The sequence below is a fragment of the Odocoileus virginianus genome, chromosome 4 (assembly GCF_023699985.2).
Source record: "Odocoileus virginianus isolate 20LAN1187 ecotype Illinois chromosome 4, Ovbor_1.2, whole genome shotgun sequence".
Lineage (NCBI taxonomy): Eukaryota > Metazoa > Chordata > Mammalia > Artiodactyla > Cervidae > Odocoileus > Odocoileus virginianus.
Window position 1 is genome coordinate 12099392 of NC_069677.1, and position 27755 is coordinate 12127146.

At 45.6% G+C, this 27755-nt stretch overlaps 1 protein-coding gene across 1 annotated transcript in view; it reads right to left on the reverse strand.

Annotated features, from left to right (window-relative positions):
• SLC12A8 (solute carrier family 12 member 8) overlaps window positions 1-27755 on the reverse strand; it is a 135697-nt gene that overhangs the window by 27661 nt on the left and 80281 nt on the right. The window contains exons 5-8 of the mRNA XM_070466125.1: window positions 27081-27194; window positions 10502-10589; window positions 8839-8926; window positions 1193-1339 (exon numbers count right to left, since the gene is read on the reverse strand). Of these exons, the coding sequence (XP_070322226.1) occupies window positions 1193-1339; window positions 8839-8926; window positions 10502-10589; window positions 27081-27194 (437 nt within the window). The remainder of the gene's footprint in view (window positions 1-1192; window positions 1340-8838; window positions 8927-10501; window positions 10590-27080; window positions 27195-27755) is intronic.

Here is a 27755-nt window from a genome sequence, read left to right on the forward strand (position 1 = left end):
ATAAAACCAGCTATGATAGGGCATGGGTACGGGTGACGAAAAAGTAGAAAGACTCTTCTGACCGGAGCAAAAATTCTCAGGGTATCTTTTTAGTTTTGAGTCCTGTACACACATTATCTTGGAGAAGGAAATGGCAACCCCCTCCAGTATTCTTGCCTGGAGAATTCCATGGACAGGGGAGCCTGGCTGGCTACAGTCCAGGGGCTCACAAAGAGTCAGATACAACTGAGCGACTGAACAACACAACTACTCATGTTACCTAATAAAAATAAATTAAAATAAAATAAAAGGCACATACCACATGGAAGTTACTAGAGATGATAGTCACTTGTCCTACCCATCCATGCTGACTGGTGGATAAGAAGCAGAGGAAGGTAAAGGGAGGGATTAAAGATGACTTGTACCCACGTGGCATCAAACAAGAATGGGGCTGGGAATGGGAATGGGGTGGGGAGGAACCCTGTTGTGTTTCCACAACATAGAAATCAACTACAGCTTGCAACACGGGTTTGGGTGGACTCTGGGAGTTGGTGATGGACAGGGAGGCCTGGAGTGCTGCGGTTCATGGGGTCACAAAGAGTTGGACACGACTGAGCGACTGAACTGAACTGACTGACAGCTTACAAAACACATTATCGGGAAGTGGGGTTCTCGCGACTTCCTTCTCTTGTCACCCATTCAGTTTTAGGAATGTCTCATTTGATTTGACTCCACCAAGTTGTATCAGTTAGGGTTAGGGTTATGAGGATTAACAGGGAGCCCAGAGACCAGAAGTGTGAGAATTCAGCATAAAGTGACCCCAAAGGGGAGGTGAATCTCCAGGACAGAGTTAGAGCTGCAAGGACCAGGTCCCCCTCCTCACCAAGAGGTTCTTTTGTCTAGGCTAAACTTGGAGGATCCGGAATTTATTTTTACTAAAGGTTGTGGCACCACATCTCTCTGCCGTGGCAGGGTCCATGGTGCTGCTGTGACCGTTAACTAACCCAGTGCCGAAGTGCTCTGGGTGGTTATGACATTGACAGATGCTTTGTCAGCGGCCCCAGACTAAAGAAGCCAGAGGACAGGGGTGCAGGCTTGTTTCTCACTACCAGAACCAGACCAGCGGCTCTTATCAGAAAGGTTTAAGCAATTTATTGGCCAACAGTCAGTTGATCAGCAAAAATGTACATTTCTCAAAGTAAAGGTCACTCACCCCTTGCCCCAAACAGGCCAGTGCGGGGATCACTTTCTCCTGGGCGATGCATTGCAGGATCCGGGGGGCTCCATAGAGGCCGCCCATACAGGAGGCCAGGGATGAGATGTACAAGCCCAAAAGGAACAGAAAACCCACTAGGGACACCTGTGTGAGGAAGCAGTTTCATTACTCAACATCAGAATCTGCTTCTGCTCCCTTCTGCTCCCCACCCACCCACACTCCATCTGATCATAAATCCTCCAGATTCGACACCTTAGATACATTCCCAGTACCTCAGACCCACCCCACCTCCTTGGCACTGCCACCATTTTAGTTTGACCCACCATCACTTCTTGTATGGACTACACAGAGCTTGTCAAACTGACTGTGTCTGATTCATCCAGAGTGCTTGTTAAAACACAGATTTTCTGGGTCTTACCTCACAGTTTCTTGATTCAGCAGGTCTGGTATATGGCCCCAAATTTGGATTTCTAACAAGTGTGTGCATGCTCAGCTGCTTCAGTCATGTCTAACTCTGTGCCAACCTCTGGACTGTAGCCCACAGGCTCCTCTGTCCATGGGATCTTCCAGGCAAGAACACTGGAGTGGGTTGCCATTCCCTTCTCCATGGTCTAACAAGGGTCCAAGTGATACTGATGCTGATGGCCTGGGGACTATCCTTTGCGAACCACTGCCAGCAACAATGCTAAGGGCTAAGCTCTGTCCCCAGGCCTCTGCCAGCATGACCTACATGCACACTGGTCATAATGAATGCCCCTGCCATAAAAAGATCAAAGGCTCCCCACTGCCTTGACATACCTGGCCCTTCTTGGTCTGTGACACTTCTAGTCCCACACCCTGCACACTCAGAATCCATCAGCATGATTTCCCTGCTTGCTGGAACCCTCTGTCCACATCCCTAAGCCACTCACTGTCTGTCTCTCAAACTCCCAATTGTGCTTCAAGACTCAGCACAAACCTCCCCTCCTCCATGAGCCCCCCCTCCAGCCCCTGACATGAGCGGGTGCTCCTCAGGGCTCTGCTGCACCTCAGTGTGAGGTTGGGGAGCAGCAGACACACTATTTCCTCCACTGGCTTCACGTCCATGGGGCTCCTGTCTAGTTCAACCTGGTCCACTCGGTGCCGATACAGAGACAAAAGTGCTAAATGGGAGAGTGAGAGCCACATGGCCCACAGGCAGCAGCGGACAGGAGGAGAGAGGGCAGAGCGGCTCTGCACGGGGCCCCCTGGCAGAGGCCAGTGCTGCTGCTGGCAGCTGTGTCCCCCACTGTCTGTTGTGAGTCCTCGAGTCCACCGCCCCCTCCTGAGCTGAACTTCATCTACGGCCACAGGAAAGTCTCTCTTTTCTTAAGTATTTGAGGGGCCATTTCCTTTCTATTGACATTTTACTTTAGGCAATTGGCCTGAACTATGTATTTTAAGTGTTCATTTGTCCAGCTGTTACAGCTGCATTAGATTTCATTTTCTGTTTTGTCCCTTACACCCTTCTCCATGAAGACGGTCCTCACCCCAGTTTTTGCTTCCTTTTTTTAACAATGCATCAAGCTATACTGAACATTGGCCATAAACTAGCACCAGAAATCTGTATCAGCCAAGATTCTTGACAGGAAATATTTTTTAAGCATGTGTTTATAGGATACTGGAGGGTCACAGAATCATCAGAAGGCTGAAAGATGAGGCTTGAAAAAAGGCAAGACCTAAAGCTAGCAGTGCATTCAGATTCCTGAACAGGAGCAGTCTGACCAAGATGCTACCAGCACCTGCTGCCCCAAAGATGAATTCTCACCATCACTTTACCTTTGCATCATTCATGACATTTGAAGCATCTGGTGGGCCCAGCCTAAGTCACACACCCTACCAGGGGCACAAAGGGAAAGGCAAGCAAGAGTTTGGTCATTTGGGGTCCTATAATAATAAATGGGGATCACTCCCTTCAAGACCTCACATAAGTGAATAACCCTCAAACGGTCAGGGAGGTCAGAAGTTTTTTGGATAAGAGCCTACCTTTTCCTTAATTCAGTGTGGATTAGTTCTCCTTAAATGCATTACTTCATCTTTATCCCCAGTGAATCTCCCTTATTTTCTTCAGTGTCATGAATTTATGTCTATCCCACCCTACTCTATTTACCACTTTATTACTAAAAGAAATTAATGTCATATAATATTCCCTCACTTTATTTGTGTATTCTAATGGCAGGTCATCTACCCTGTGGTTAACTACACTCATGGCCCCTCTTGCCAGCATGCCATAAGCTTCTAAGTCTCCTGCATCTTGGCCCTCCCCACCACACTGAGTCTGGCACAGAGCATTCAGCAAGTACTGTTGGCTGGAGTAATAAGGCTTCACAACTCCACTGTAATTGGTGTCCTGGATGTCTTACAAAATTGTTAGATAAACTGGTCCCAGTATCAAACCCCTGACTCATTCTGAGATGCAATCATTCATCTATATCCTTTGTTTCCACCTTCTGTTGACTTTTTTTCTTAAAAAAAAAGAACTCTGTGATAAAATTTTATAAAAAGCTTCCACTCTGATTATACACACAAGTCACCCTGAGATTCTGCTCTAACTGTTACAGAGTGGGACTCAGACATAGTTGATTTTTCCAAAAGCCCTCCAGGTGATTCTAAGGTGCAGTCAGGGTGAAAGTCACTGGGCATGGTTCCCTATCTTCCATGCATGCTCCCCTCAGAGAACTCTAAATCACAGGCAGGCATGGTATCTCCTTGTAGAAAGTTTACTGCTTCTTATCTGAAAGGTTACATACATTTGAGTGTAAAAAGTTCTTTTCCATGTATAGCCTACCCATTTACAGTGAACGTGAGTGGGAAGGAAATGGCCCAGGCTGGTGTGGTTCAGTGTTGGAACTAACCTCGGGAACTTAACAAGTCTCTGGCAGCATGTGGATGGATATGGTGACCTCCATCCTGGCCAGCCTTCCCACAAACACTCCCCAGGACCGCTGTAGAGCCCTGGGGCCAAGGGCCAGAGGGATGACCATCTAGGTGTAGGAAGCTTTGTCCAGTTTGTCAACTGCATTTAAATGGACTGTCCATTTGCCACTCTTTTATGTAAAACTGTTATTCAACCAATTTTCTGAAAAAGAAACGAAACGTTGGTCCTTGTGGTTGAATATAACAACTCCATTCTCTCTCTCTCCCACCTGAGTCCTGCCCCTTCCTTGTCACCCATCTACCCTTGGAGGGAGCACTGCCTGAGGACAGCATAGACACCTGGCATAGAGCAAAGCTTTACAGGTACAACAGTAAGCTCCAAGGCTCTGCTCCCAGCCTTGTAGAATTTAATCATTTCCTCTATTTATCTGGGACTGTAAACTTAACTACCTATGCCAGTGAAGGTGGAAGTGAGAATTTATTTGCGCAGATATGTGTCAACAATTCTTTAGGAAAACCCAAAAGGTGCCCTTCCATCATCTGCTTGTGTGAGTCATCACAAAATGCTGTCTTTGTAATATATTACCTGGGGTGTGAACTACCCTAATTTCTTTTTCAGTAACTATTGATGAAAAGCATTAACTCGTCTTTCTGTTCCTGGTACTTGATCCTAGCTCCCATAGGAACTCCAGTCACTGAAAGATCCTACCAACCCACTGGCCACTCCCTTCTTTTGAAGAACTGGGTTTAATAAGGTCATTTCCAAAGTACGCATTCTGCCTCATCCAATTCCTGTGGCCCTTTGACACTACTGAGGAGTACATCCTGACAGCTTTACCGCTTTACAATCCCAAGCAGTGCCCTCTCTCTGCAGGCATGAGTTTTCTAATACTGTCCTCATCCCACAAGGTGACCAACATCTCCACTTTCAACCGAAGTTTTTCTCTCACTTGATAGCCACTTTCCACAAGCAAACATGTGGGCTTCCCTTGTAGCTCAGTTGGTAAAGAATCTGCCTACAATGCAGGAGACCTGGGTTCAATTCCTGGGTTGGGAAGATCCCCTGGAGAAGGAAATGGCAACCCGCTCCAGTATTCTTGCTTGGAGAATCTCATGGACTGTAGCCTGCCAGGCTCCTCTGTCCATGGAATCGCAAGAGTCGGACACAACTTAGCGACTAAACCACTACCACCACCACAAGGAAACATGGTTGGCTTCACTTCCCAAGAGGCAGAGCTGTGTCCAGGACAGAGAGCAGAGGACAGGCAGGCGGGGCTGCGTGGTCGTGCTGGGCCAGGCTCGCCCCCAGCTACAAGCCCTGCCTCACTCCATGTGCAGCTTGTGAACTGTGACTGTCAAATCCAAGAGTGATGAGAGTTTTCCCTGTGCCATGGCTCATTTTTCACAGGCATGCTTTGAAGATACTCCTCCGATTAATCTGTTCTTATTCTGCTAGTTAGCAAGCTCCAGGGCTCCTAAAATACTTGATCTTTTTGATGTGTAATAAACAGTTCTTCTTGGGCTTCATATAAGCTTATTGTGAAACAATTAATCAGTCTATTTCATTTTAGCCCTACTAATATCTGCTATTTATACAATTCCTTTTTCTATAACTGAATAATATTGAGATTGACACTTTGGGGGCTTTTCCTATTCAGTTTAACATGTGGATTAATAGGGGAAAAAAATGTCCCCACCTGAAAATGTGTACTGTCTGTAAAGGTATCCCCATAGTAGGAGTGTGTCTGTGTCCGGTCGCTCAAGTCTGACCAACTCTGCGACCCCATGACTGTAGCCCAGTAAGCTCCTCTGTCCATGGAAGTTTCCAGGCAAGAATACTGCAGTGGCCTGCCATTTCCTACTTCAGAGGATCTTTCCAACCCAGAGATCAAACCTATGTCTCTTGCTCCTGCATTAGGAAATGGACTCTTTACCACTAGCGCCACCTGGAAAGTCCATAGGAGTGTGTAGGGGAATCAAGATGTAGTAAGTAAGCATCAACCATGCACCAGGTATTGTGCCTCATACAGATTACCTCAGAGTCACTGTGACATAGTCAAGATTTTTTAGAAAGCTTAACACCCGACAGCCAGGAAAAAGTTCCTCTGGGGTAGGGATATAAAGTGAAAAGAAACTTCTGAGAGAAACCATGGGCTGGGAAGCCAAATAATTAGAAATTGATCAGAGGAGCGGCAGGAAACCCAGAAAGAAACAGATGAACTGACCAGCTGCAGGTCAGTGGAAAGGAATCCAGGGCAGCCAGCAGCCGCTGAGGATAATTGTTCTGGCAGAAAAGGACTGAGAGGAAGAGAAGGAAGTGCTCAGAGGTGCTTCTCTCTCCTCTGAGGAGGAGAGTCAAGGGGCAGAGGCCACAGGTCTGGGTCCAGGCGAGACCCTCAGGGCACACAGACCAGCAGGAAGAGGCCTTGTTTTCTTGGGGCCCAGGAGAGCTCAGAGATGGGCCAGCTCAGGACCAAGCCACAGCTCAGATGGGGGAGGGCGGACAAACGGTTTATTAAACACCACATCAGGGTGGCAGGGTGTGTCGAGAGACCACGTGAGGCAAGCGCACCAGCCAGCCTCTCATGCCGCACCCTTCCCTCCTCCAGGTGCCAAGAGTACAGCTGCCTGTGGCCCAACTTACTCCCCAAGTACAGTCCCTGCTACTGCAGCCCAGTCAGTCCCAAGGAGGGCAAGAAAGAAAAGCCGGGGTTCATGGCTTTCAGGGGGAGTCTCATTTGGTCCTCTTTTTGTGGGACCCCAGGGCAGGGTGGGGTGGGCAGCACACCAGGGAGCCGCTATTGTGGAGTTGCCCCGAGCGGTTCTGTCCCTGTTCCCGCACTTGTGGAGACGGCCTCTGATTGCTACTGACAACCAAGGATACTCTCTTTTCTTTCTTGCATAGGCTTTACAACTGCCTGTTCCAGGAAACACTCTTGTGTCCTCTCCAAAAACCCATCTTCCACCTCTCACGTGGTGGGTGCACAGTGACCTGCCCACAGGCTGTCACCAGGCAGGGTTTAGCAGGCGCCCCCGCCACCAGTGAAGTGCTGGCCTGCCTGTCTGTTTTACTGTTGGGGACAGGTGGCCTTTCAAACAAGTCCCCCCACCCCCAACCTCCATGCATGTCTATTATTAGAGGTGGAATCTCCACCCACAAAGTCTCCCCCGGGGTTGCTGGTGGATCTCCCCCGGCTGCTGGTGAAAGCTGTTCTCACTCTTACTTGTGGCCTTCCTGGGACACATGCTGCCCCCTCACGAACACCTATTCTTGGCTTCCCTGCAAAATAGGGGAAGGAGTGGAGAGAGGGGCCCCGCCCAGGGGATCATTTGACTCTTTTCATCCAGATCAGAGTCTCTGATGGTTGAAAGGGCCTCTGTGGGGGAATCCACAAGAAAGAACCGGCTCAAGAAGGGGCAGAGCTTGCTGGCATGGTGTGGACAGCAGCTGGCCGCTCCCTCAGTCCAGGCCCAGCTGCTCCCGGAGGCCTTTAGTCGCTCTAATGGAGCCCAGCTTTTCATTCCACAGTTACAGAAGAGGCCCCTGGGAGATGAGACGTGAGATGGCAGCAGCAAGCACAGACATATAAATGAGGGACACTGACTCCTTCCCTGAGAGTAAACCCTGCTCACCTGGGAGGTCTAAGACCTGGGCCCTGGGAAGTGAATGTCAGTGCTCTCACTCCCTGAACTGCTTCCCCTTGCAAACCTTCTTGCAAGGTAAGGCCAAGACACCTTTCCACCCCTGAAAATAAATATCACCTTGACACTGGTGTCTACACACCTGAAAAAGAAACCTGCACCAATGTGAAAAGCCAGCCCAAACACTGCTCTAAAATGTAAGTTCAGCACTTCTAGCCCCAGGCTGTCCCAAGCAGCACCCCTCTATGTACCTGCAAGGCAGCTTTGCAAAGCCTCACACCAGAGAAAAAGGTGCTTTTTCTGCAATAAGAGCAGTGATACTCAGGAGTTAACTGAGTAAGGACACCTCCCTGGCCTGGCATGTCTTTCTGATACATGACGGGAATCTCAGGGTCCACTTTCCCCCAGGGAACTTAAGGGAAGAGAGGAGTTTTGGGGGATTTCCAGCAAAATATCTGGAAGTCTTAATCTCCTGGGTTCTAGAGATGCCAAGTGAGTGTCCTTGACTGTCACATGACCTCCAGCCTGTTCAGAGGCTGTGGAACATGAGGACTTGGCTAATCACCTCTGGGCTGGTGTAGTGCTCAGGGAAACAAAGATGCAGTATCCAAATCCATTGGGCCATCCCCTGGGGAACCATAGAGGACAAGGGGCCTCCAGCTCTGCCTCCCACCACCCCTCACCTTGGTGCTGGGCTTCCTACCCTCTTTTCTATCCATCAGCCTCCTCCTTCTTAGCAGTTTCTTGTGAGTAGCTTTCTGCTCATAGTGGAAGGGAGGCTACTGGCAATAATGAAGGATTGTTGGAGCTGGGGATCTCATGTGACCAGATTCTTTGTTTCTGCTCTGATTTTTGACATGCAGGGTTGCCCGTGTCCCCATTATTTAGCACCTGCATGCATGTGTCTTCTCTGATGTGGTTACCCAGGTCTGGGTATACATAGGAAGGACCTGTACCTGTCCCACGGTTTTGGCCCTTGTACTGCAGTCCTGGGCCCACGACTACGTGGATTCCCCAGCCAGGATGCAAAGGGGAGGCAGCCATTGCTGCTCAGAGCTGATCAATGAACTGCAGCCTGAGCCCACCAGGCTGCAGGACTCACCCACCTTTTCCGCAATCAGGAAGTCATAGCGAAGGGCCTCTCGGGTGCAGATGGCGCCGAGCAGGACGACAAAGATGATGTACAGAAACCACCTGCAAGAAACCCAAGAGCGGAACAGGGCTGCCACCTGACATCACTCAACCCCATTCCACTCCACCCTCCTCAGCCTGAGGGCTCCCCCAGGGAACTGTCCCCAAGGACAGAGAATGGCCATCACGAAGCCTCCCCAGATTGTCTGGGGGCACTGCCAGTACTCTTTTCTCCTCTAGTGTATTTCATATAAACATACTAGTGTATTTCATATAAACATACATAAACATATCATTTCATATAAACATAAAGAAATGTATCATTTGCCTCTTACAGAGGAAAACACACAGAGGTTTTCTGGGGTGGGGCAGTCCAGCTGGCCAGGATGCAGGCCACGGTTGACTGGCAGGTCTGTACCCCATCATTCTACAGCAGAACAAGTTGATGAGCTGTCAGGCCTCGGACTCCTGCTGTTCCTTGGCCCCCAGGTGACAGAGAGCTAAGCCAAGTGTGAAAGACCAACTGTGAGCTGGCTCTGCCCTCAGAAGCCCTGTGACCTCGATGAGCTCACATGAACCCAGTGGCCTCATTCCCATCTGGACAGTAGGAGGATGGGCCAAAGGCTCCTCCTGGGACCTCCCAGCTGTGACCAAAACTGAGACAGGGTTCCTTCTTTTCCTTCTGGACAACCACCCTTATCTTTGTCAGCTTCATTTTCCTCCCAGAGAGATCATCTTATTTAGCACAAAATAGACAGGTACTGTATACCTGGCTAGGAGCCACAGTCCCATTACAACAAGCTAAAGCAAACTCAGCAGTGATGAAGAAGTATATTAATATTTTTTAAACATCACGGTTAAAATAATGCAGGTACTTTAATCCTTGTTATGTCTGGGATTTCATTACCTTTCACACCTACCCAGTGAAGGCAGAGGAGCTTTTTCCCGTAATGCAGAGAAAAAACAGAAGATTCTACGTCAGAATCAGACCCAAGGCACCCAGCCTGCTCACATGGGTGGCACAGTGTGAACTAACACAGGAAAGCCTGACGGCCTTGGGGCAGCGCCAGGGAGGCAAGCTGGGAGAAGAGGAGAACCAGCCTCTGACTTCCTACTGTGTGCCATTACACACAGCATCTCCTCCACAGTCTACAGGACACATGTGTTCTCATTAACCCCATTTTACAGAGAAGAAAATGGAGGCTCAGAAGGTTAATTGTCTGAAGTCCCACAGACAATCATTGGAGGGGAGCAGTATGCAAGTCTTATTTTGTCGCAAAACTCTTCCTTTTTATATTCCCTGCAATGGTCCTGGAAACTCACTGGTTACAAAATGCCCAAGTTCAAAATGGGGGTGGGGAAGGGGCAGGGCAGGAGGTTGAGGGAAAAAGCAAAGAAAGGAGTTCACCTTCTTTAACGACCCCCTTCCTTGCCGCATTCCCAGGCAGGGGGGATGAAAGAGCAAGCATCTAAACCCACCAGACGTGAATTTTCCAGCTGGCTGAGTGTTAAAAGGAGGATTGGAATATCGAATAGATTGGTCACATTCAGGGCACTCTTAGAACAAAAGCAGCAATCCCCTCTTTTGCTGGGGTTTTCTCTCCCTCTCTCCAGCTGATTGCCACAAGGGGAACTTACGAGATGCCAATGGCTACTAGGGAGCCCAGGGGGATGCTGGCAGCAGGCTCCCTGAGGTCGCCCCCCATGTTGAAGCCGGCCATGACTCCTGAAAGACACCCAGACGGGAGAGAAGGGTGAGCAGCATCCTCCACACATCACCTTCCCCTCCTCGGGGCCTCTCCTGGAAGGGATCCTCGGGCATGCCCTCCCATCTGCAGCTCTGCAAAGTGCACTTCTCAGTCTCCCCTGGCAACTGGGGAGGCATCCTCAAGGCGTGAAAGGGACTTTTGTGGGTTGGCTGATGCTCAGGAAGAGAGCCCAACTGGTGACAAAAGCATCTTATGGCCCAGTGCAAAGTAATGAGGGCCAGGGAGGCGGCTGGCAGGCCCCACAAAGGTCCCAAGGCCACATGCTGAGCTCTGAACTCCGCCTTCCAGCCAGACAACACCCAGGAGAGACAGCCTTAGCAAAGCACTGCCCCTGCCTGCTCAGCAGAGTTCTTTTCCTCTGCTACCCCTAGACTACACTGGGGTTCAGGGGCCCCAGAGACACGTTTCATCCAATATTCAGTCAGCAGCCATGTTCAAAGCTCCTGAGCTGCCAAAAGGCTCTAAACAGATTCCAACAAACTATCTTGATGCTACCAACACTGAGTGGCAAGCTCCTCTTCACCATGGACTCTATTCCTCATGAACACTCATGAAAAGCACATAGTCATGATGGGAAGCACATCGTTGTGGTCCAAACAAACACAGGCAGGAAACCAACAAGACAGCATGCGCTGAGCAACACATGGATCCAGCCCACACGTGCTCTGCAAGTCCACAGGAGTGGGTGCATTGTGAATGTGGTCTTGAAGGACATTTTGCATGGGTTTGGGGAGAGGAATGGGTCCAACTCCATCAATATGGATATATGAACACTTTGAACCTGACAGGGCCTGTGTTAAGTGCTTTTCATGTTTTTTTTTTTTAAATCTCATTTAATCCTCACAACAACCACATCAGAAAAGTAGAATTATTTCCCCCATTTTATAGACAAGGAAACTAGTGCTAAAAGAAGTAAATTAAAATAGCTTAAGGTCACATATTTAGTAAGCAGCAAAGCTAAGATTCAACCTTGGTCTGTGTGATTCGGAAAATTGATCTCTGAACGCCTCTGCTATAATGCTTGAGGGAACTCAAGTGCAGTGAAGTAAAGTGAAAGTTTAGGCCCAGAAAGTTAAAGAGAAGCTATTTCAAAGACTACCGCGAATGCTGAACCAAAGCAGAGGACTGCATACATTTTGATCCAGCAATTCCACTACTACGGTTGTATCCTAAGTAAACAGTCAAGGATATAAGTAAAGATTTATCCAAAAATGTTTATAAAAGCTTGTATATATAGAGTGGTGAAAATTATAAACAATCTAATGTTTAAAAGTAGTGTGTGTGTGTGTTAGTCGTTTAGTCGTGTCCAACTCTGCAATACTATGAACTGTGGCCCACAAAGCTCTCTGTCCATGGAATTCTCCAGGCAAGAACACTGGAGTGGGTTGCTATTTCCTTCCCCAGGGGATCTTTCCTTCCCAGAGTTCAAACCTGGGTCTCTTGCATTGCAGGCAGATTCTTCACCATCTGAGCCACATAGAGGACTGGCTAAATAAGTGATGATACATCTTTCAATATATACCAGCCCTCCAATAATATCAAGAATATGTTGTGATATGAAAAGAACTATTGTTTCAATTTCAGAGGCATATCTGAAAGCGGAACATATAGTATGATCTTATTGTGAAAAAAAAACAAAACAGATAAATAGATGTGTAGAAAAATGAAAAAGGAACTAGAACATATTCAAAATAATGTTATTTCTGGGTGATGGAAAAACAGATCATTTTTTATTTTGTCGTTTATCTCTACTTTCTCAATTTCCTATAGTGATCATTGTGAAATAAGGAAGTAATTCTTAAATGTTTTTTGTTTGTTTAAAATGGCAGGTCAGGCACATTTTCTTTATTCTCAGTCCTCTCCCTCCCAAGATCCTATTAAAAGGGCAGTAAAAGGGGAAAATGGATACATGCCTAAAAAAAAGAGGATTGGGAGGGGGAGCCATAAGTAGATGAAAAGTTTCCCCAAATGTCTGGAACATAGAAAATGGATAAAATGATACAGAGTACTAAAACGAAAGGAAAAGAAAACCTTGGACTGCTTTTCTAGAGTATCTAAATAAACTGCCCAAGGAGAACCAGGACCACTAGTATGGATATTCACACTCCAGATGAAGCTCTCCTCAAGAGCCAGACATAACCACAAATGTGCTGCTGTCAACCCTTTCATGAAGGAAGAACCCCATCAGGGAGACAGACCCCCACACACTACAGTAGGAGATCCACATCAGCAACCACAGATTGTCAAGTGTATAACAAAAATTAGCAACAAATACACAAACACATGCGTGATAAAAACAGAACAACCTGGGCTGGAAGAAACATAAAAATCAGGACACAGAAGAAAATTTTGAAGAAAATACTAATTAGTAGCTCCATAAACATCCAAGAAGAATATTCTACCTATAAAGCAAGATGCTATGAAAAACAAAAAATAATCTAAGAACAAGAAAAAGACTTTTGGAAATTAAAAACATGATCACTAAAATTAAAAACATGATTACTAAAACTAAAAATGCAGTGGACTATCTAGAAGATAAAGTTAAGTAAATATCCCAGAATTTAGAACAGAAAGACAAAGGGGTAGAAATTTTGAGCAAAGAATAGGAGAAACAGAGATGAAATCTTGGAGTTACCATATCCAACTAACAGGAGATCCAGAAAGAGAGAACACAGAAAATAAAATAAACAGGTAAACAACAGAAATAAATGTCTTCAACCTGAAGAAGACACAAGTCTTCAGGTTGAAATATCCCATAAAGTAAACAACAAAAAGGCCCACACCTAAACGCATCATTGTGCAATTTCAGGAGAAATGCTAAATATTTTCAAAGATAAAAACTGAACAGTTACAAAGGAACAAAAATTAGACTGTCATCAGACTTCTCAACAGCAACAGTGAATGCTAGAAAACAATGGAGCATTGATTTTTAAATTCTGTGGAAAAACTATTTTGAAACTAGAGTTTTAGCCAGATTATCAATTAAGTGAAAGTAAAGTTAAGCAAAGAAGGGCTCAGAAAATTTACCTCCCACACATCATTTCCAAGGAAGAAACTAAAGCAAGGACTCCAGTAAAATGAGGATATAAGCTATGAAGGAGAAAAACAGAAGATTCAGAAAGCAGTGGTGGTAAGTCAGGAGTTAATCAAGTCCCAGAATAATAGTTGTGCAGTTGTGCAGCGGAGAAACCAGCAGGGACTGAAGCAGAAGAATGGAGACCCCAGTAGGAATGCCTCTGGATAAGGACTGGATTCAACACAAAGGACACTATGAATTATTTTAAAGATTCGCCAACTGCATATTTTGGCAACAAGAGAAAATACTTTTGGAACTCGAGGAGAAGTAAATAAGAAAGCCAACATGTAAATATGAGGGAAACTAAAATAGGACATGACTTTAAACAACTAATAAAAAAAAAAGTCTTAAAGTTAATCCATTTGGCCATTATATTAGGAACATTCTCCCCTAAATGACACAAGGGCCATGTCAGATGCGGCCAAGGAAGTGGAATTCTAGCCCATCACTTTGCTCTTCAGGGAACCACAACTACAGGGTCATAGTCATAGACATAGCCAGCCCAGAGGACTTAACTTCAGCTGCAAAGTAGAATACAGATAATATCTACCTTGACAAAGTAACAGTAAAGCTATAGCTAACAGCTAATAAGAAATGAAAAGAGAAAAGAAAACTAGAAAGAGGAAAGGGACTCGTATTTTTGTTGTAGTAGTGTGGGAAACAAAAGTCCCAGGATCTTCACTCAGGACTGGCTGAATGTTACAAGCTTCAGTTAGTTTAATAAGAGAAACTGAAATGTGAGTTAGCCATTAAATTTGTTAGGTCAATAAGGAAATGGCCAGCAAATATTTATATACAAGCTGCAATAAATTTAAAGTTAATGCTAGAATTTATTCTGTATTTTGTCATCATAAAGGGGAACTTCTAAGTGTTTGCTAAGAGGAGCAAAGAAATTTCCAAGAATACTGAACAGCTTGTCTTTGAAGTTCAAAAACCAGTTGACTTGTAACCTAAAGGCAAAAAAGAAAAAAACTTTTTTAATAGAGAGAGAGGGTGTATGTGTGTGTGTGTGAAACTGTGTTTGTTCACTGCAAGTTGTAAATTACAGCTTTCATGAGATTTTCCTCTTTACCTGCTAGTCATCAACTTGTCATAGCTTCCCTGATATTGCTCTAAAACACAAATATAAAAGGATTATTCAGAATCCCTTAAAATCGGGGATTCCTTTAAGATAACTAAAGCATTCCTTGTAAAAATACTTTACACATGAAATAAATATGACCTTAATATATTACTCTTAAAACACAACAGAGAATATTAATTTTCCACGCCAACAATAAACAGTGAAGAGATATAGCCTAGGATGGATAACAGAGACTTAAGCATATTATTTAAAGTCATAAAAACAATAAAAATTGGTAAGTGGATAGAGGAACATGTAAGGAAGCTAAACCCTCTACATTTCTTACCATGGAATCAATAAATTACACGTGACTTTGATTATCAAGTTATAGATATAAGCATGTAGATGTAGGCTAAGTCACTTCAGTTGTGTCCAACTCTTTCAGACCCTCTGGACCATAACCCACCAGGCTCCTCTGTCAATGGGATTCTTCAGGCAAGAACATGGGAGCAGGTTGTCATGCCTTCCTCCAGGCGATCTTTCCAACTCAGGGATCCAACCCACATCACCTGCAGATTCCTCACTGCAGGTGGGATTCTTTACCACTGAGCCACAGGGAAGCTCAGATACAGGCATATTGCTTGGTAATGCAGTTAGCTCCTGAAGTACTAAAAATGACTAAAAATGTTGCCCCTATAGAGGGGTTCTTGCGAGGTAAGATTGGAGGAGGAGAGAGGGAGGGCTGAGAGACTATTGCTTTATGTTACAAGAACCTCTGCACTATTTCTTTTTTTTAATCACATACAGGTTTTATTTGGATCAAGAAAGCAAGGCCAAGGACCTGCCTATACTCTGACCACAGCTCGTGGGACCATATGCTGTCACCGAGCCTCTGCTCAAGGGCTTGGGCTGGCTGCTAAAAGAGTCTGACAGCCAAGGGCAGCCCTGGCCAGATCTCCACGCCTACCTGATACTCAGGGCCCACTAACTTCGTCCATTAACACCACCTCTTTCTGAATCTCCCAACTTCTGAACCTCTGCCAAGGTTCTCACCTGTCACCAGGTTTACCGGTATCTTACCTACCTGGCTTCCTACCTTCGGCAATGACTTTATTCTGCCCCCAAGCCCCTGGCAATTTTGTGCCCATTCATTCAGCTTTGCAAGTATGCAAGCTTTGCATACTGCTATGTATTCTTTGCCGTTTTTGTACCTCCTCTAGTTTGTAATGTCACTCTGTACGCCTTCCTTCAGATCATTTACAAAAGTTAAGAAATAAGGAACCACAAGAACTCAATTGCCATAGGCGCTTCTGTCTAGGAAAGTGATTGATTAATCCTAATGGCTTCCTGCTTCCAAAAAGGTTCTGTATTCATAACAAATGCCCTTTTCTTCTGTCTCCACAGTCCCTTGCACAGTGATGACCCTGCCTTTAATTAGAGGTCCCACTAGCTGGCCTGGTATGGGGCATGTGGGAATCCTGGTCAGTGGGAACAGAAACAGCTGACACTGAGACAGGCCACCCTCAGGAATGGACCAGACCCAGACAGCCAGGAAGTGGGCTTTTGAGACAAAACAGGCAAGCCAGAAAATAGGCAGTCAGTACCATGAACACAAAACTCCAGAGACAAGGAAATGGCAGTAACTGGCACTCCAGACAGGAAGCCTCGGGGTGACTCCCCTGTGTGTTCCAGGCACACCTGTTAGACTGGTTTGCACACTGTTACTCGTGCCCTTGCATGACTACACAATTCTTGAGCAGATGATCTCTAGTTCTGGTGGACTATAAATGTCTTGCTTACCAGTTAGATCCAGAAAACTTATTTTGATTTCATATTTTTTCATCCATGTTTATCACGTAGTATAGAGATTCCCTAGTTACCTTTTTTTTCTGCTTCTGTTACAATTTAAAAATATTATTAATGTTAGAGTTAGATTTAGGGGAGGAATAGTAGAATAGGTATTATTTCTCAGCGATATTTACAAATAATGCCTCCTCCTAAAAAAAGGTTCCACAGTTTAAAAAGATAACAGTAGGAAAAACCTTGATTAAACAAGATTAGAGAGATTCTTATCTTACTGCTGGACTTACTATACAACATTCTAATTTTCATTGTCCATTTCTAAGAAGAGAAATGCAGCATACACTATTTCCCAAAACTTATTTGACATTCAACATTTTTAAAAAATGAAACATTTTAATCATTGGAAAACACCAACTGTCCATTTTGTAATTCCTATTTGATCTTTATACTCCTTTTGGCAGGCTTCCTAAAAATCTTTAAAGTGGCTATTTAGAATCAACAATTCTTAAAGCTGGAAGGTATCTTAGAGATTATCGACTCTGGCTTTTATTTCACAGATGAGGAAACTGAGGCCCCAAGAGGGGAAGCAATTTTGATCATGTTTTCAAGCTAGCTGCTTACAGAACCAGCAGAATTCATTTTGAAGTTTCCTTATTTCAAGTCATGTTATTTCCTCCACATCATACAGTCTCTCCATTTCTTCCTAACACCCATGCTCTTTTTGGATTTTTCTTTTTAAAACAGAGTAATGGCATGATTAATTTGAGGCTACCACCCCCACAAAAGTGCTGTACTTAGTTGTAATCAGCACTACTTATAATCAGTTATAATCAGCACTACACATTGGTTTTCCTACAGCAATTTCCATCACCAGTTCTGAATCACTAGTCTGTCCTGGTCCAGGGCATTTCCCCTCCTCGTTGGTCTTAAGCTGCCAGTTCCAGGAAACAATTAATTTGCTTTACCCCAAACCACGTCTTTGCCCTATATCAGGATGATATGGGCTGCATCTTGTGACCACATGACTTAGGTAACAGGTTTCTTCATACGGGTAAAGCCTTCTGACTTGGTCTTCCATCCTAGTCCTAAGGCCTTGTACATCTCTTCACTGACTCAGCTTTCACATGTGAGAGTGATGGTGAGGAGGTTAAACCTCCAGCACCATCCAGACCTTTCTGGGCACGGCCATTAACCTCACAGTCTGGTTGTGTGGCACCAGGTGAACTGGGGGTTGGCTTGGCACCCTGGCTCAAATACCTGTGACAACAGACGTGGGTGGTCAGGAGAGGAACTGATCCCTTAAACATCTCTAAAATCAGCTATTGATAAAAATTACCAGGACAAATGTCAATTAACCACTTACCAGCGTCTGCAAGATAGTGGTCCTCTGCCTTTTCTTGCTGCCCCCTTCATCAACCATAGGGCACAGAGATCAAAGTCTTCACCTCTTGCCTGTTATCTTAATCCCACTCCCACCCTATTTTCTTTTTTGATCCTGAAAATGAGAATTCTTAAGGAAAAAAACAAAAGGCTTCCCCAATGGCTCAATGGGTAAAGAATTCACCTGCAATGCAGGGACACAGGAGGAGCAGGTTTGATCCTGGGGTTGGTATAGTCAAAGTTATGGTTTTTCTAGTAGTCATGTATGGATATGAAAGTTGGACCATAAAGAACATGGAGCCCTGAAGAATTTATGCTTTCAAACTGTAGTGCTAGAGAAGCCTCTTGAGAGTCCCTTGGACAGCAAGGAGATCAAATCAATCAGTCCTAAAGGAAATCAACCCTGAAGGGGCCTGATGTTGAAGCTCCAATACTTCCGCCACCTGATGTGAAGAGCTGACATGCTGGGAAAGACCCAGATGCTGGGAAAGACTGAAGGCAGGAGGAGAAGGGAGCAACAAGAACAAGGCTGGATGGTATCACTGACTCAATGGACATGAGTTTGAGAAAACTCCGGGAGATGGTGAAGGAAGCTTGGAGTGCTTCAGTCCATGGTGTCACAGTCAGACATGACATAGTGACTGACAACAAGGAAACAATGAAAAAAAAAAAGCCTGGGGCTTCCGGGTCAAGCATCTGCCTGCAATGCGGGAGACCAGGGTTCGATCCCTGCGTTGGGAAGATCCCCTGGAGAAGGAAATGGCAACCCACTCCAGTACTCTTGCCTGGAAAATCCCATGTACGGAGGAGCCTGGTAGGCTACAGTTGCTGGGGTCGCAAAGAGTCGGACATGATTGGGCGACTTCACTTTTCCCTGTGGTCCAGTGGTTAAGAATCTGCCTGTCAATGCATGGGACTTGGGTTTGATCTCCAGTCCCGGAAGATCCCACATGCCACAGGGCAATGAAGCCTGTGTACCACAACGACTGAGCCCGCGCTCTAGTAGAGCCCTCGAGCTGCAGCTACTGAGCCCACATGTCTTAGAGTCCATGCTCTACCACAAGGGAAGCCACCACAGCCAGAAGCCTGTGCACCACAATGCAGGACAGCCCCCGCCTGCCAAAATCAGAGAAAGGCTGCACACAGCAACAAACAAATAAATAAATAAATAAATAAATAATGTTTTTTAAAGAAAAATACCTAATCATTTCCTAGACTTTCCTGGTTTCTGTTGGTTGGTCATTAAAGAACTACTCACTCTTACTTAAGGAACTTCCAAGCTTCCTCCTGGGAGCTTCTCTATCCAAATCTGTGACCTCAGAAACCTTCAATTTTCCCTTTCCATTTAGAGATTGTTTCTCTGTTGCCTTTTGTTTATTTTTTTAAGTTCATAAATTTATAATTTTTCTTTTTCATTAAAGTAGAATATCCATGCACTAAAGTGACTTAATCTTATCTTCCGTGTTTTGTTGTTTGAAGGTAATGTAGCTCTGAGCCTCGGTCTCCCCATTTGCAAATGGGGATAAGATTATGTACCTTGCAGGACTATTGTAAAGCTAGAAAGAACATCTATAAGGCACCTAGCATGGTGCCTGGCAACTAATAGGTGCTAAATAAATGTCCACTTGGGGGTTGAGGGTGGGATAAACTGGGAGATTTGGACTGACATATACACATGATTATCTATAAAATAGATAACTAATAAGAACCTGCTGTATAGCACAGGGAACTCTACTCAATGGTCTATATGGGGAAAGAATCTAAAAAAAACAAAGAGTGGATATATGTATATATGTATATGTATAACTGATGCACTTTGCTGTATACCTGCAATTCACACAACATTGTAAATCAACTACACTACAATTAAAAAAAAAACTTTTTTGAATGTCCATTCGGGGAAGATGAGCTCCCTTCCTCACTCAGAACTCCCCTGGGTTCCTAAGCACTCTAGCTGCCCCTCCTTACCTTCCACCTGATTGTCAAAGCCCCACTGCTTCCCCACACCTGGCTGATTGGTTTGTTTAGCTGTTAAGGTAGGAATCTTTCATCCCCTCTTCACTCTATTTTTAGAGGCAGAACTAGTCAGTACTCCTCCCTTGCAATGCCTGAGAGATGCTGCTGAGACAGACTGTGTCGAATAATGGGACATTCAAACACTGGGATTCCAGCAGGATTTGTTGACTTCCGGGTCGAGGACAGCTCCAGACAAATGTGTGTCCTCTTTTCCAGCATCCTTGCCAAAGCACGTGGGAAGCAATGGGGTTCACCATTTTTTATTGGGTGAACTTGGGAAATCACCTCTTGTGTCATTGTTTCCTCATGTGTAAGATAGATTAATAATAGAACCCATAGAAGGATACAGGTTCCATGGGGCCTAAAACTTTTTAAAAATACAAAGTTGTGAATATGAAATTAGCAGCGGAACTTTTGAAAGAGATCATTCAACCAAGGGACCCTAAAAACCCAGGCTTCATTAGCTTGATGGTAAATCTGCATCTGATAGAAGCACTGGCATCATAATGAGGTTTAAATGAAAGACTATAAAGTGTTCAGCACAGTGCCTGATGTTGTAGGCTATTGTAATGATAATTATTATAGATACTGTACTAATTTGATAAAAATCATAAATTCTATAAATGAAATTACAAAAATAAACATATATAATAATTATAAAGCTCCCTTCTCTTCTGTTCCTGCTCACAGGCCCATCAGAATGCAGTGGGGTGAGTCCCATCCTCAGACTGTCCTTCCTCAGGCTCTCTGTTCCTTAAAACAAGACCTCATTCTGGTCCAGCAGATCCTTGTTCTCTCACCCACAAGAACACATAACTTAGGAGGAGGCCTAGGGATACATTGGGAGAGAAGGAATGCAGAGGTAGGGTGAAGGCAAAGCCAGCATGGATGCCTAGAACTGAGGGTCCCAGAGACAGCCAGCCAATCCAGAAGAGCCCAGAAGATTCCAGAACTTCTCAGAGGGTGTGTGTGTGTGTGTGCAGGGTCGGGGGAGATAGGATCAGGTCCAGGGAGGCCAAAGGACATCATAGAAATAGCAGGGCTCCTGACCACAAAGGTAAGCATGGACATTCTGGTAAAGGCTGCTGGTTTCCCCCATACATTTTGATGCTGGGTGTGGTCAACCACAAGAGGCCCTTATCCTTTCCAGCAGGAGTTTGAAATTTGGGGTTACACAACTTCACACAATGGTATTAATCCCAGTGAATTTCCATTTTCTAGTTCCTCCATGTACTGTGGTCCCAGATTCCCAGAGTGGCTATGTGTGTATATGAATACCTATAGGGAGAGATTGTTTTTCAGAGAAAGTTTGGTGGTATAGCTCAGAGAAGGAAAGTGCTTTGGGAAACTAAATGCAGAGTCTATTCCAAGGTCCCAGCCCCACCCTACAGCCACCACCACAGGGTGTGGTGGAGGCAGCAAGGAGGACTGACAGAAGACCTTGCTTCCTAAATCCAGAGGAGCCACTGAAACCTAGGCTTCAGCTATTCTCCCCATGAAGTCTCCCACCCCCAGGATAAAATCTCTAGAGTAACCTAAATAACATGTCACTGGTCAGAGATGAGGACGCAGGGTCGGGGGACTGAAAGTGTCTGTTCTTCCAAACTCCTCTCCCCTCTCACAGCCTGGAGGTTCTCTTGTTCCAGGAGAGGATGGCGTTGGAGGGAGCCCCAGCCATGACTCACTCAGAACTAATCCTTGGCAAATCCGTCACCATGGAAACTGCCAATCATTCATGCTTTTCATAGCTTAATGGAACATCTGCCAGGGGAAAGCCAAGGGATACAAATTGCCTGTCCTGTCTACTGTGTTTACACTGGGGCCCCTGGAAAACAGAGATAGCCAGGAGAGGCAACCCTTTACAGAGGGATGGTGGCCCAGCTCTGTTGCAGGGGGGGGGGGGGCCCTTCCAGGGCTTGAAAGTGGGCTCTTGTCTTAACATTCAGAAAAGAATTGTCAGAGGTGACACATGCTGACAAAGCAAGAGACTTCACTGGGAAGGGGTGCCTGGGTGGAGAGCAGGAGGGCCAGGGAACCCAGGAGACCTGCTCTGCCATGTGGCTCTCAGTCTTGGGTTTTATGGTGATGGGATTAGTTTCTGGGCTGTCTCTGGCCAATCATTCTGACTCAGGGCCCTTCCTGGTGGTGCACACATGCTCAGCCAAGATGGATTCTAACAAGGAGGATTCTGGGAGGTCAGTGGGACATGAGTATCTCCTTTTGATCTTTCCCAAATTCTACTGGTTGCTGGTGGCTTTTTAGTTCCGTATTTCTTACCGGGACCTCCTATTGTAAAATAACTCACAGGAATGGTTACTATGGTGCCTGATGAGAGTAGGCAGTTTTAGTCAGTGTGTTTCTCCTCACAACTCTGGTCACTAATTAGCTGGGTGATCTTCCGCAACCCTTCATAAACTCCTCTGTGCTCATTTCCCAGATCAGTGATTCTCAACTTGGTTGGGCCCAGATGGGGGTGTGGAGGGTGGGGAAGGGGCCGGGGGTGTCAGGGAGGCAGAAAAGCATATCCCTTAAGAGGCGTGGGGTAAAAGAGGTCTGTGTAGACAGTTTGTTCAATATTATAATTTTATATTTGGAATATTACCAAACAATACCTTCATAATTTAAGCCACAGAAAATAAAGAAGCTTGGCTAATCTTCTTAGGTAGAATCTTTCTCAAAGAAAGGACCAAGATACTCCTTCTGGTCCAGGGAGGCACAGAATTTCCAGTGTAATAAGGTTTTCAGTATGATTAACAAAAACGAACATGGATTAAAAGATAAAAAGTTGAGAATCGCTGGACTGGCTGATCTCAAATGGTAGTCCAGCTCAAATTCTGGGCTGGTAACTTTCAACCTCAGGCCACTGCTGATTCCTTACTGAAGGGTGAAGCACCAGAGGGAAGGCTCGTCATCCCGGGCCCTTCACTCAGGCCAGGCATTCCCTCTCTTACAAGATGCAAGGCCTGCAAATAAAAGGGAGGGAAGCCATGCGAGAAGCTGGGAGGGGACCTGATAGGGTCACGCACATGAGGCAACATCCTGGTGGTACTGCCTGCCTCAAAGGACCACGGCCCTGCTTCAGCTGGAACTGCTAACCTGGCATCTGCAAGCAAGGATTTGACCTGGCATCAGGACTCCCTGCCAGGCCCAAGGAAGCAAACGCTCAGGTGGGAAGCCTCTTGAATGTGTGGGGGAGGGGCAAGTTGTGGGGGAATGGGGAGTAGAAGGGGCTAGAAAATATTTTCAGATGTTAATGTCAAAAATGTTCAAAAATTTTCTTCTTTGTGTATTTCATCCCCTCCCCCTTTCCTTTTCTGTCCATTCAAAAGGAACATGACCTTTATTTTATTGTCTTGGAGGAAATACGTGGCAGGGAAGAAGCAGACTTTTCACATTGTTTTGGGTTCTGTTTCTCAAAATGCTGGGCCCTTAGGAGATTTGAGAGGGTCTAGGAGAGTTGGACTGTGAGGAAAGCTGAGCGCCGAAAAATTGATGCTTTTGAACTATGGTGTTGGAGAAGACTCTTGAGAGTCCTTTGGACTGCAAGGAGATCCAACCAGTCCATCCTAAAGGAGATCAGTCCTGGGTGTTCATTGGAAGAACTGATGCTGAAGCTGAAACTCCAATACTTTGGCCACCTCATGTGAAGAGTTGACTCATTGGAAAAGACCCTGATGCTGGGAGGGATTGGGGGCAGGAGGAGAAGGGGACGACAGAGGACGAGATGGCTGGATGGCATCACCGACTCGATGGGCATGAGTTTGAGTAAACTCCAGGAGTTGGTGATAGACAGGGAGGCCTGACGTGCTGTAATTCATGGGGTCGCAAAGAGTCAGACACGACTGAGCGACTGACCTGAACTGAACTGAACTGAGGAGGTCTGCAGAGTGACTGGGGAGAGCGTGGCAGGGACAAAATCTACTTGCTACATTGTTTATAAGGCCCAGTGCAAAAAAAAAATGTAGGGTCCCTTGTTCAAAAATTATTAAGAATTTTAGCAACAGCAAAGCATTAAACCAAGTGTGGGGTCCTTCTGAGCTTACCACCAAGTGTGAATGCATAAATTCATGCTCACGAAGCTGGCCCTGGACAGCAATGTCCCCCGTATTAGAACAGAAGATTGCCCCTCACGCTGGGGCAGGAAGAGAAAGGCCCACAGGATTTGAACAACGGGACCTGAGGCCTACTCCCTGGCAGCACCAGTGGGATCCAGCAAGACCTCAGGAAAGAGGGTCTGAGAGGTACACAGACTCTAGGCATGTGGTTCCCAGGTTCAGCAAACTTTCCATCCCCAAAGTGGCTCAGAAGCAGCAGAGACCATAAACCTAAAGGGATCTGCAGACAGGACTGTGGGAGGGCCTGGCTCTGAGCACAGATGATGAACAGCCAGAGCCTCTGACATGCCCTGGTACTTAGTAAGACCCTGAGACCTGACAGGGCGAGGCAGAGGCGTGATGAATGACTGACATCAGTTTCCAGCCACCCTGGCAGACTGAAGGCTTAGGGTCAGAGACCAACTCTTTCCATTTCATTAAGGTGAAAGAAACGCATTGTTTCTGGCACACTTGGATTGTAGAACAGCATGCTACCTGCCATCACTAAGGCCTAGCTCCAGCCTCCTTCCTGCAACCAAGCCTCAAAGTGGGGGGTGGGGGGGGGTGGGAGGAAGGGTGTCAACTCGGAGTTGCCTTAGTTACATAGCTGAGAAATGAAGCTTGGGGCAGAGTGGTCAGGTGGTAGAGACAGGGAAGCGAGAGTAAAGGCGAGTAAATTTCGGAGGTAAAATTCACAGGACTTGGAGGGGACTGGTAAGGAAGAGGCTTCCTCAATGGCTCAGTGGGTAAAGAATCTGCCTGCAATGCAGGAGACACAGGAGACATGGATTTGATCCCTAGGTCGGGAAGATTCCCCCTGGAGGAGGAAATGGCAACCCACTTCAGTATTCTTGCCTGGAGAATCCCATGGACAGAGGAGCCTGGCAAGAGGAAGTGTCAGAAGTAACTCACCATTACCAGCTCAAGCAACTGGGGGGATGAGGGTGCCATCCCTGAAATCAGGAGTGGAGAAGAAGAACCGGTTGGGGCTGATGGGATGGACTGGGTTCTGAACATGTTGAGTCTAGGATACCAAGAGAAGGTGTCATGTAGGCACTTAAATACACAATGTGAAGCTTAGAGAAGTCGGGGCTGGAGGCATAAATCTGGGAATGGCCAGCATTGTGGGTAGTCCCTGAACAATGGGCATGAATGAGATCCCAAGGGAAACAGTAGGTACAGCCTGAAGAACCCCAACATGGAATGGACAGGCAGAAGAGGATCAAGTGGGTCAGAGGAGGGTGCTACATCATAGAAGGTACGAGAAATGAAGGAGAAAGTGGAACGCAGCTGAGAGATCAAATGCACTGAGAAATTTTAAGTACCCACTGAACTGAGTGGAAGCCACTGATGACTTTGGAAAGAACCATTTCACTGGAGAGACAGGCCTGGAATTCCAAAAGGAGAGAGTGGACAAGTAGAGCAGGAGGCAAGAAAGAGGTTGGGAGGGCAGAGGCTGTGGCTGTGCAGGGGAGAGAAAGGGGCGGGGGCCAGAGGGAGAAACGGGATTCAGGGAAGCTGTTAAATATGACTACAGTCAGGAATTTCTTCCCACATTTTAACAGCTTTACTGAGGTATAACTAACATACAATAAGCTGCAGGTTTAAAGTGTACCAGTCCGTAAAATTTGATAAGAACACACTTGTGAGTCCATCACCACAGTGAAAAACACATTTTTTCAACCCCCAAAATTTCCTTGGCCTCCCTCCTGCTCCCTTCACCTCCACTCCTAGGTATTAACTGACCTGCTTCCTATTACTGTAGTTTGCATTTTCTAGAATTTTATATAAATGGATTTTTAAATAATTTTATCTTTTTAAAAAGGAACTCTTTTATTGCCTGACTTTTTTCACACAGCAGCATTATTTTGAGTGTCATCTACATTGTCACAAGTTATCAATAGTTCACTTTTTCTAATTGCTGAGTAGTTTTATATTGTGTGGTGATACCATAATTTGTCTCTCCATTCACCTGTTGATGAGTATTTGAGTTGCTTCCAGTTTGGGACTATAACAGACTAAGTTGCTTTGAACTTTGATATACAAGTCTTTATATGGATACAAGCTTTTTTTTCCCCCTCAATAGTAGATAACCAGGATTGGAATGGCTGGGTATATGTTTGGTTTTTAAGAAACTGTCAAACCATTTTCCAAAAATGGTTGTCCTATTTTATGTTCCCATCAGCAATGTATGCAAGTTCCAGTTCCTCCAAATCCTTGTCCACATCTGATAGGGACAGTTTCTTAAATTTTCAACAATCTAGTAGCTTTTCCTCCCTTCTCTCTGGAGGAAGGCAGAGGGAAGAGGGAAAGGAGACAAAATCAGCCCCAGGGCATCAACACTGCCTGGATGGAGAAACGTTTTTCTGAGTCTGTGTTCTGGAAACAAGCCCAGTCCCTAGTAAATGGTTATTTCTTGTGGAGCATTTGGTCAACAGGTTAGCCTACTTACCTTCTGGGCCTGGGACCCGAGCATGCAACAGGAGTTCTACCAGGACCTCAGCTGTGGAAGGCTCCTCTGCAGCTACCATGGAACGGGAAAGTGGGAGAGGAGACACAGTCCTTGCCCACGGGATCCTGATTCCACCCACAGCCAAAGTGGTAAGAGGATAAGAGCATTTCTCTGCCCCTCTGGGAGAACACACATGGGTTGGGGTAGGGGAGGGGGAGATTAGAGACCAGTCTGCACTCACTACAAGGTGGAAAGGGCAGCTATCCTGCTGAGGAATCCAGCCTGCTTAGCCCTAAGAGAAATATGTCCCCTCTACTAACTTGGCCAAGAGGTATCAATATGTAAGTATAAGGGGTAAGGAGGATCAAATCATGTTGGGAGCCTTCAGGAATTATGAACAAATAGAGCCTCTGTCAAAATAATAGATGTGTAGTTAAAGCCAAGGCCATCTATAAAGTCAGATATATACCCTAAGAGCACATGCAGGTCCATTATGATACTGCATTTTGGGAACCAAGCATTTACTTATATCCCTAACACGATAATGAAAAAGAATGCCAGTACCTGTAGCTGCGGGGAAGAACACCCCAAAGACAGTGAAAAAGGACTCTCCGGGGCTGTAATCTGGCAGAGTGTTGTTCTGTAGCAGTTCTGGTGAATATCCAATAAAACCATGATCTGAAATAATAGAGAAGAAAGCAAAATGAGCCGAGTGACAAGACATAGCACAAGTTCCCTAGATTACAGTCCCAGCTTTAAATAGTAACTTTAAATAGTAAAAGGTAGGTATGATATGGGGGGCAGGGAGAGAACACAGAAGATAATAGAAACATCTTCCTTCCCACGTCTAGGGCTTGACTTTTGTGTATCTATATCTATGGATGTAGGTAAATAAAACGACATGAAGAAGAGAGTAGTCACCTTTAGGATGGGGAGTTTTTTTTTTGTTTTTTTTTTTTTGCTTATAGACTTCAGTACAGCTGAAATCTTTTGATGAGCATGCACTGATGTGTTTGCTTTTGATTTCAAAAATTACATTAACTCCCTGCTCAAAAACCTTCCAATAGATTCCTATTAGCTACAGAATAAAGTCCAAACTCCTTAAGATGAGTGTGGAAGCTCCCCACAACCTGGCAATGGCCCACCATTTCCTATTCATGCTTTGCCTTTTCCTCTTCCCAGCAGTCATATAGACAATTCTGCCCAAGAAGCCCACTAATACCCATTCCTGTGTCCCCT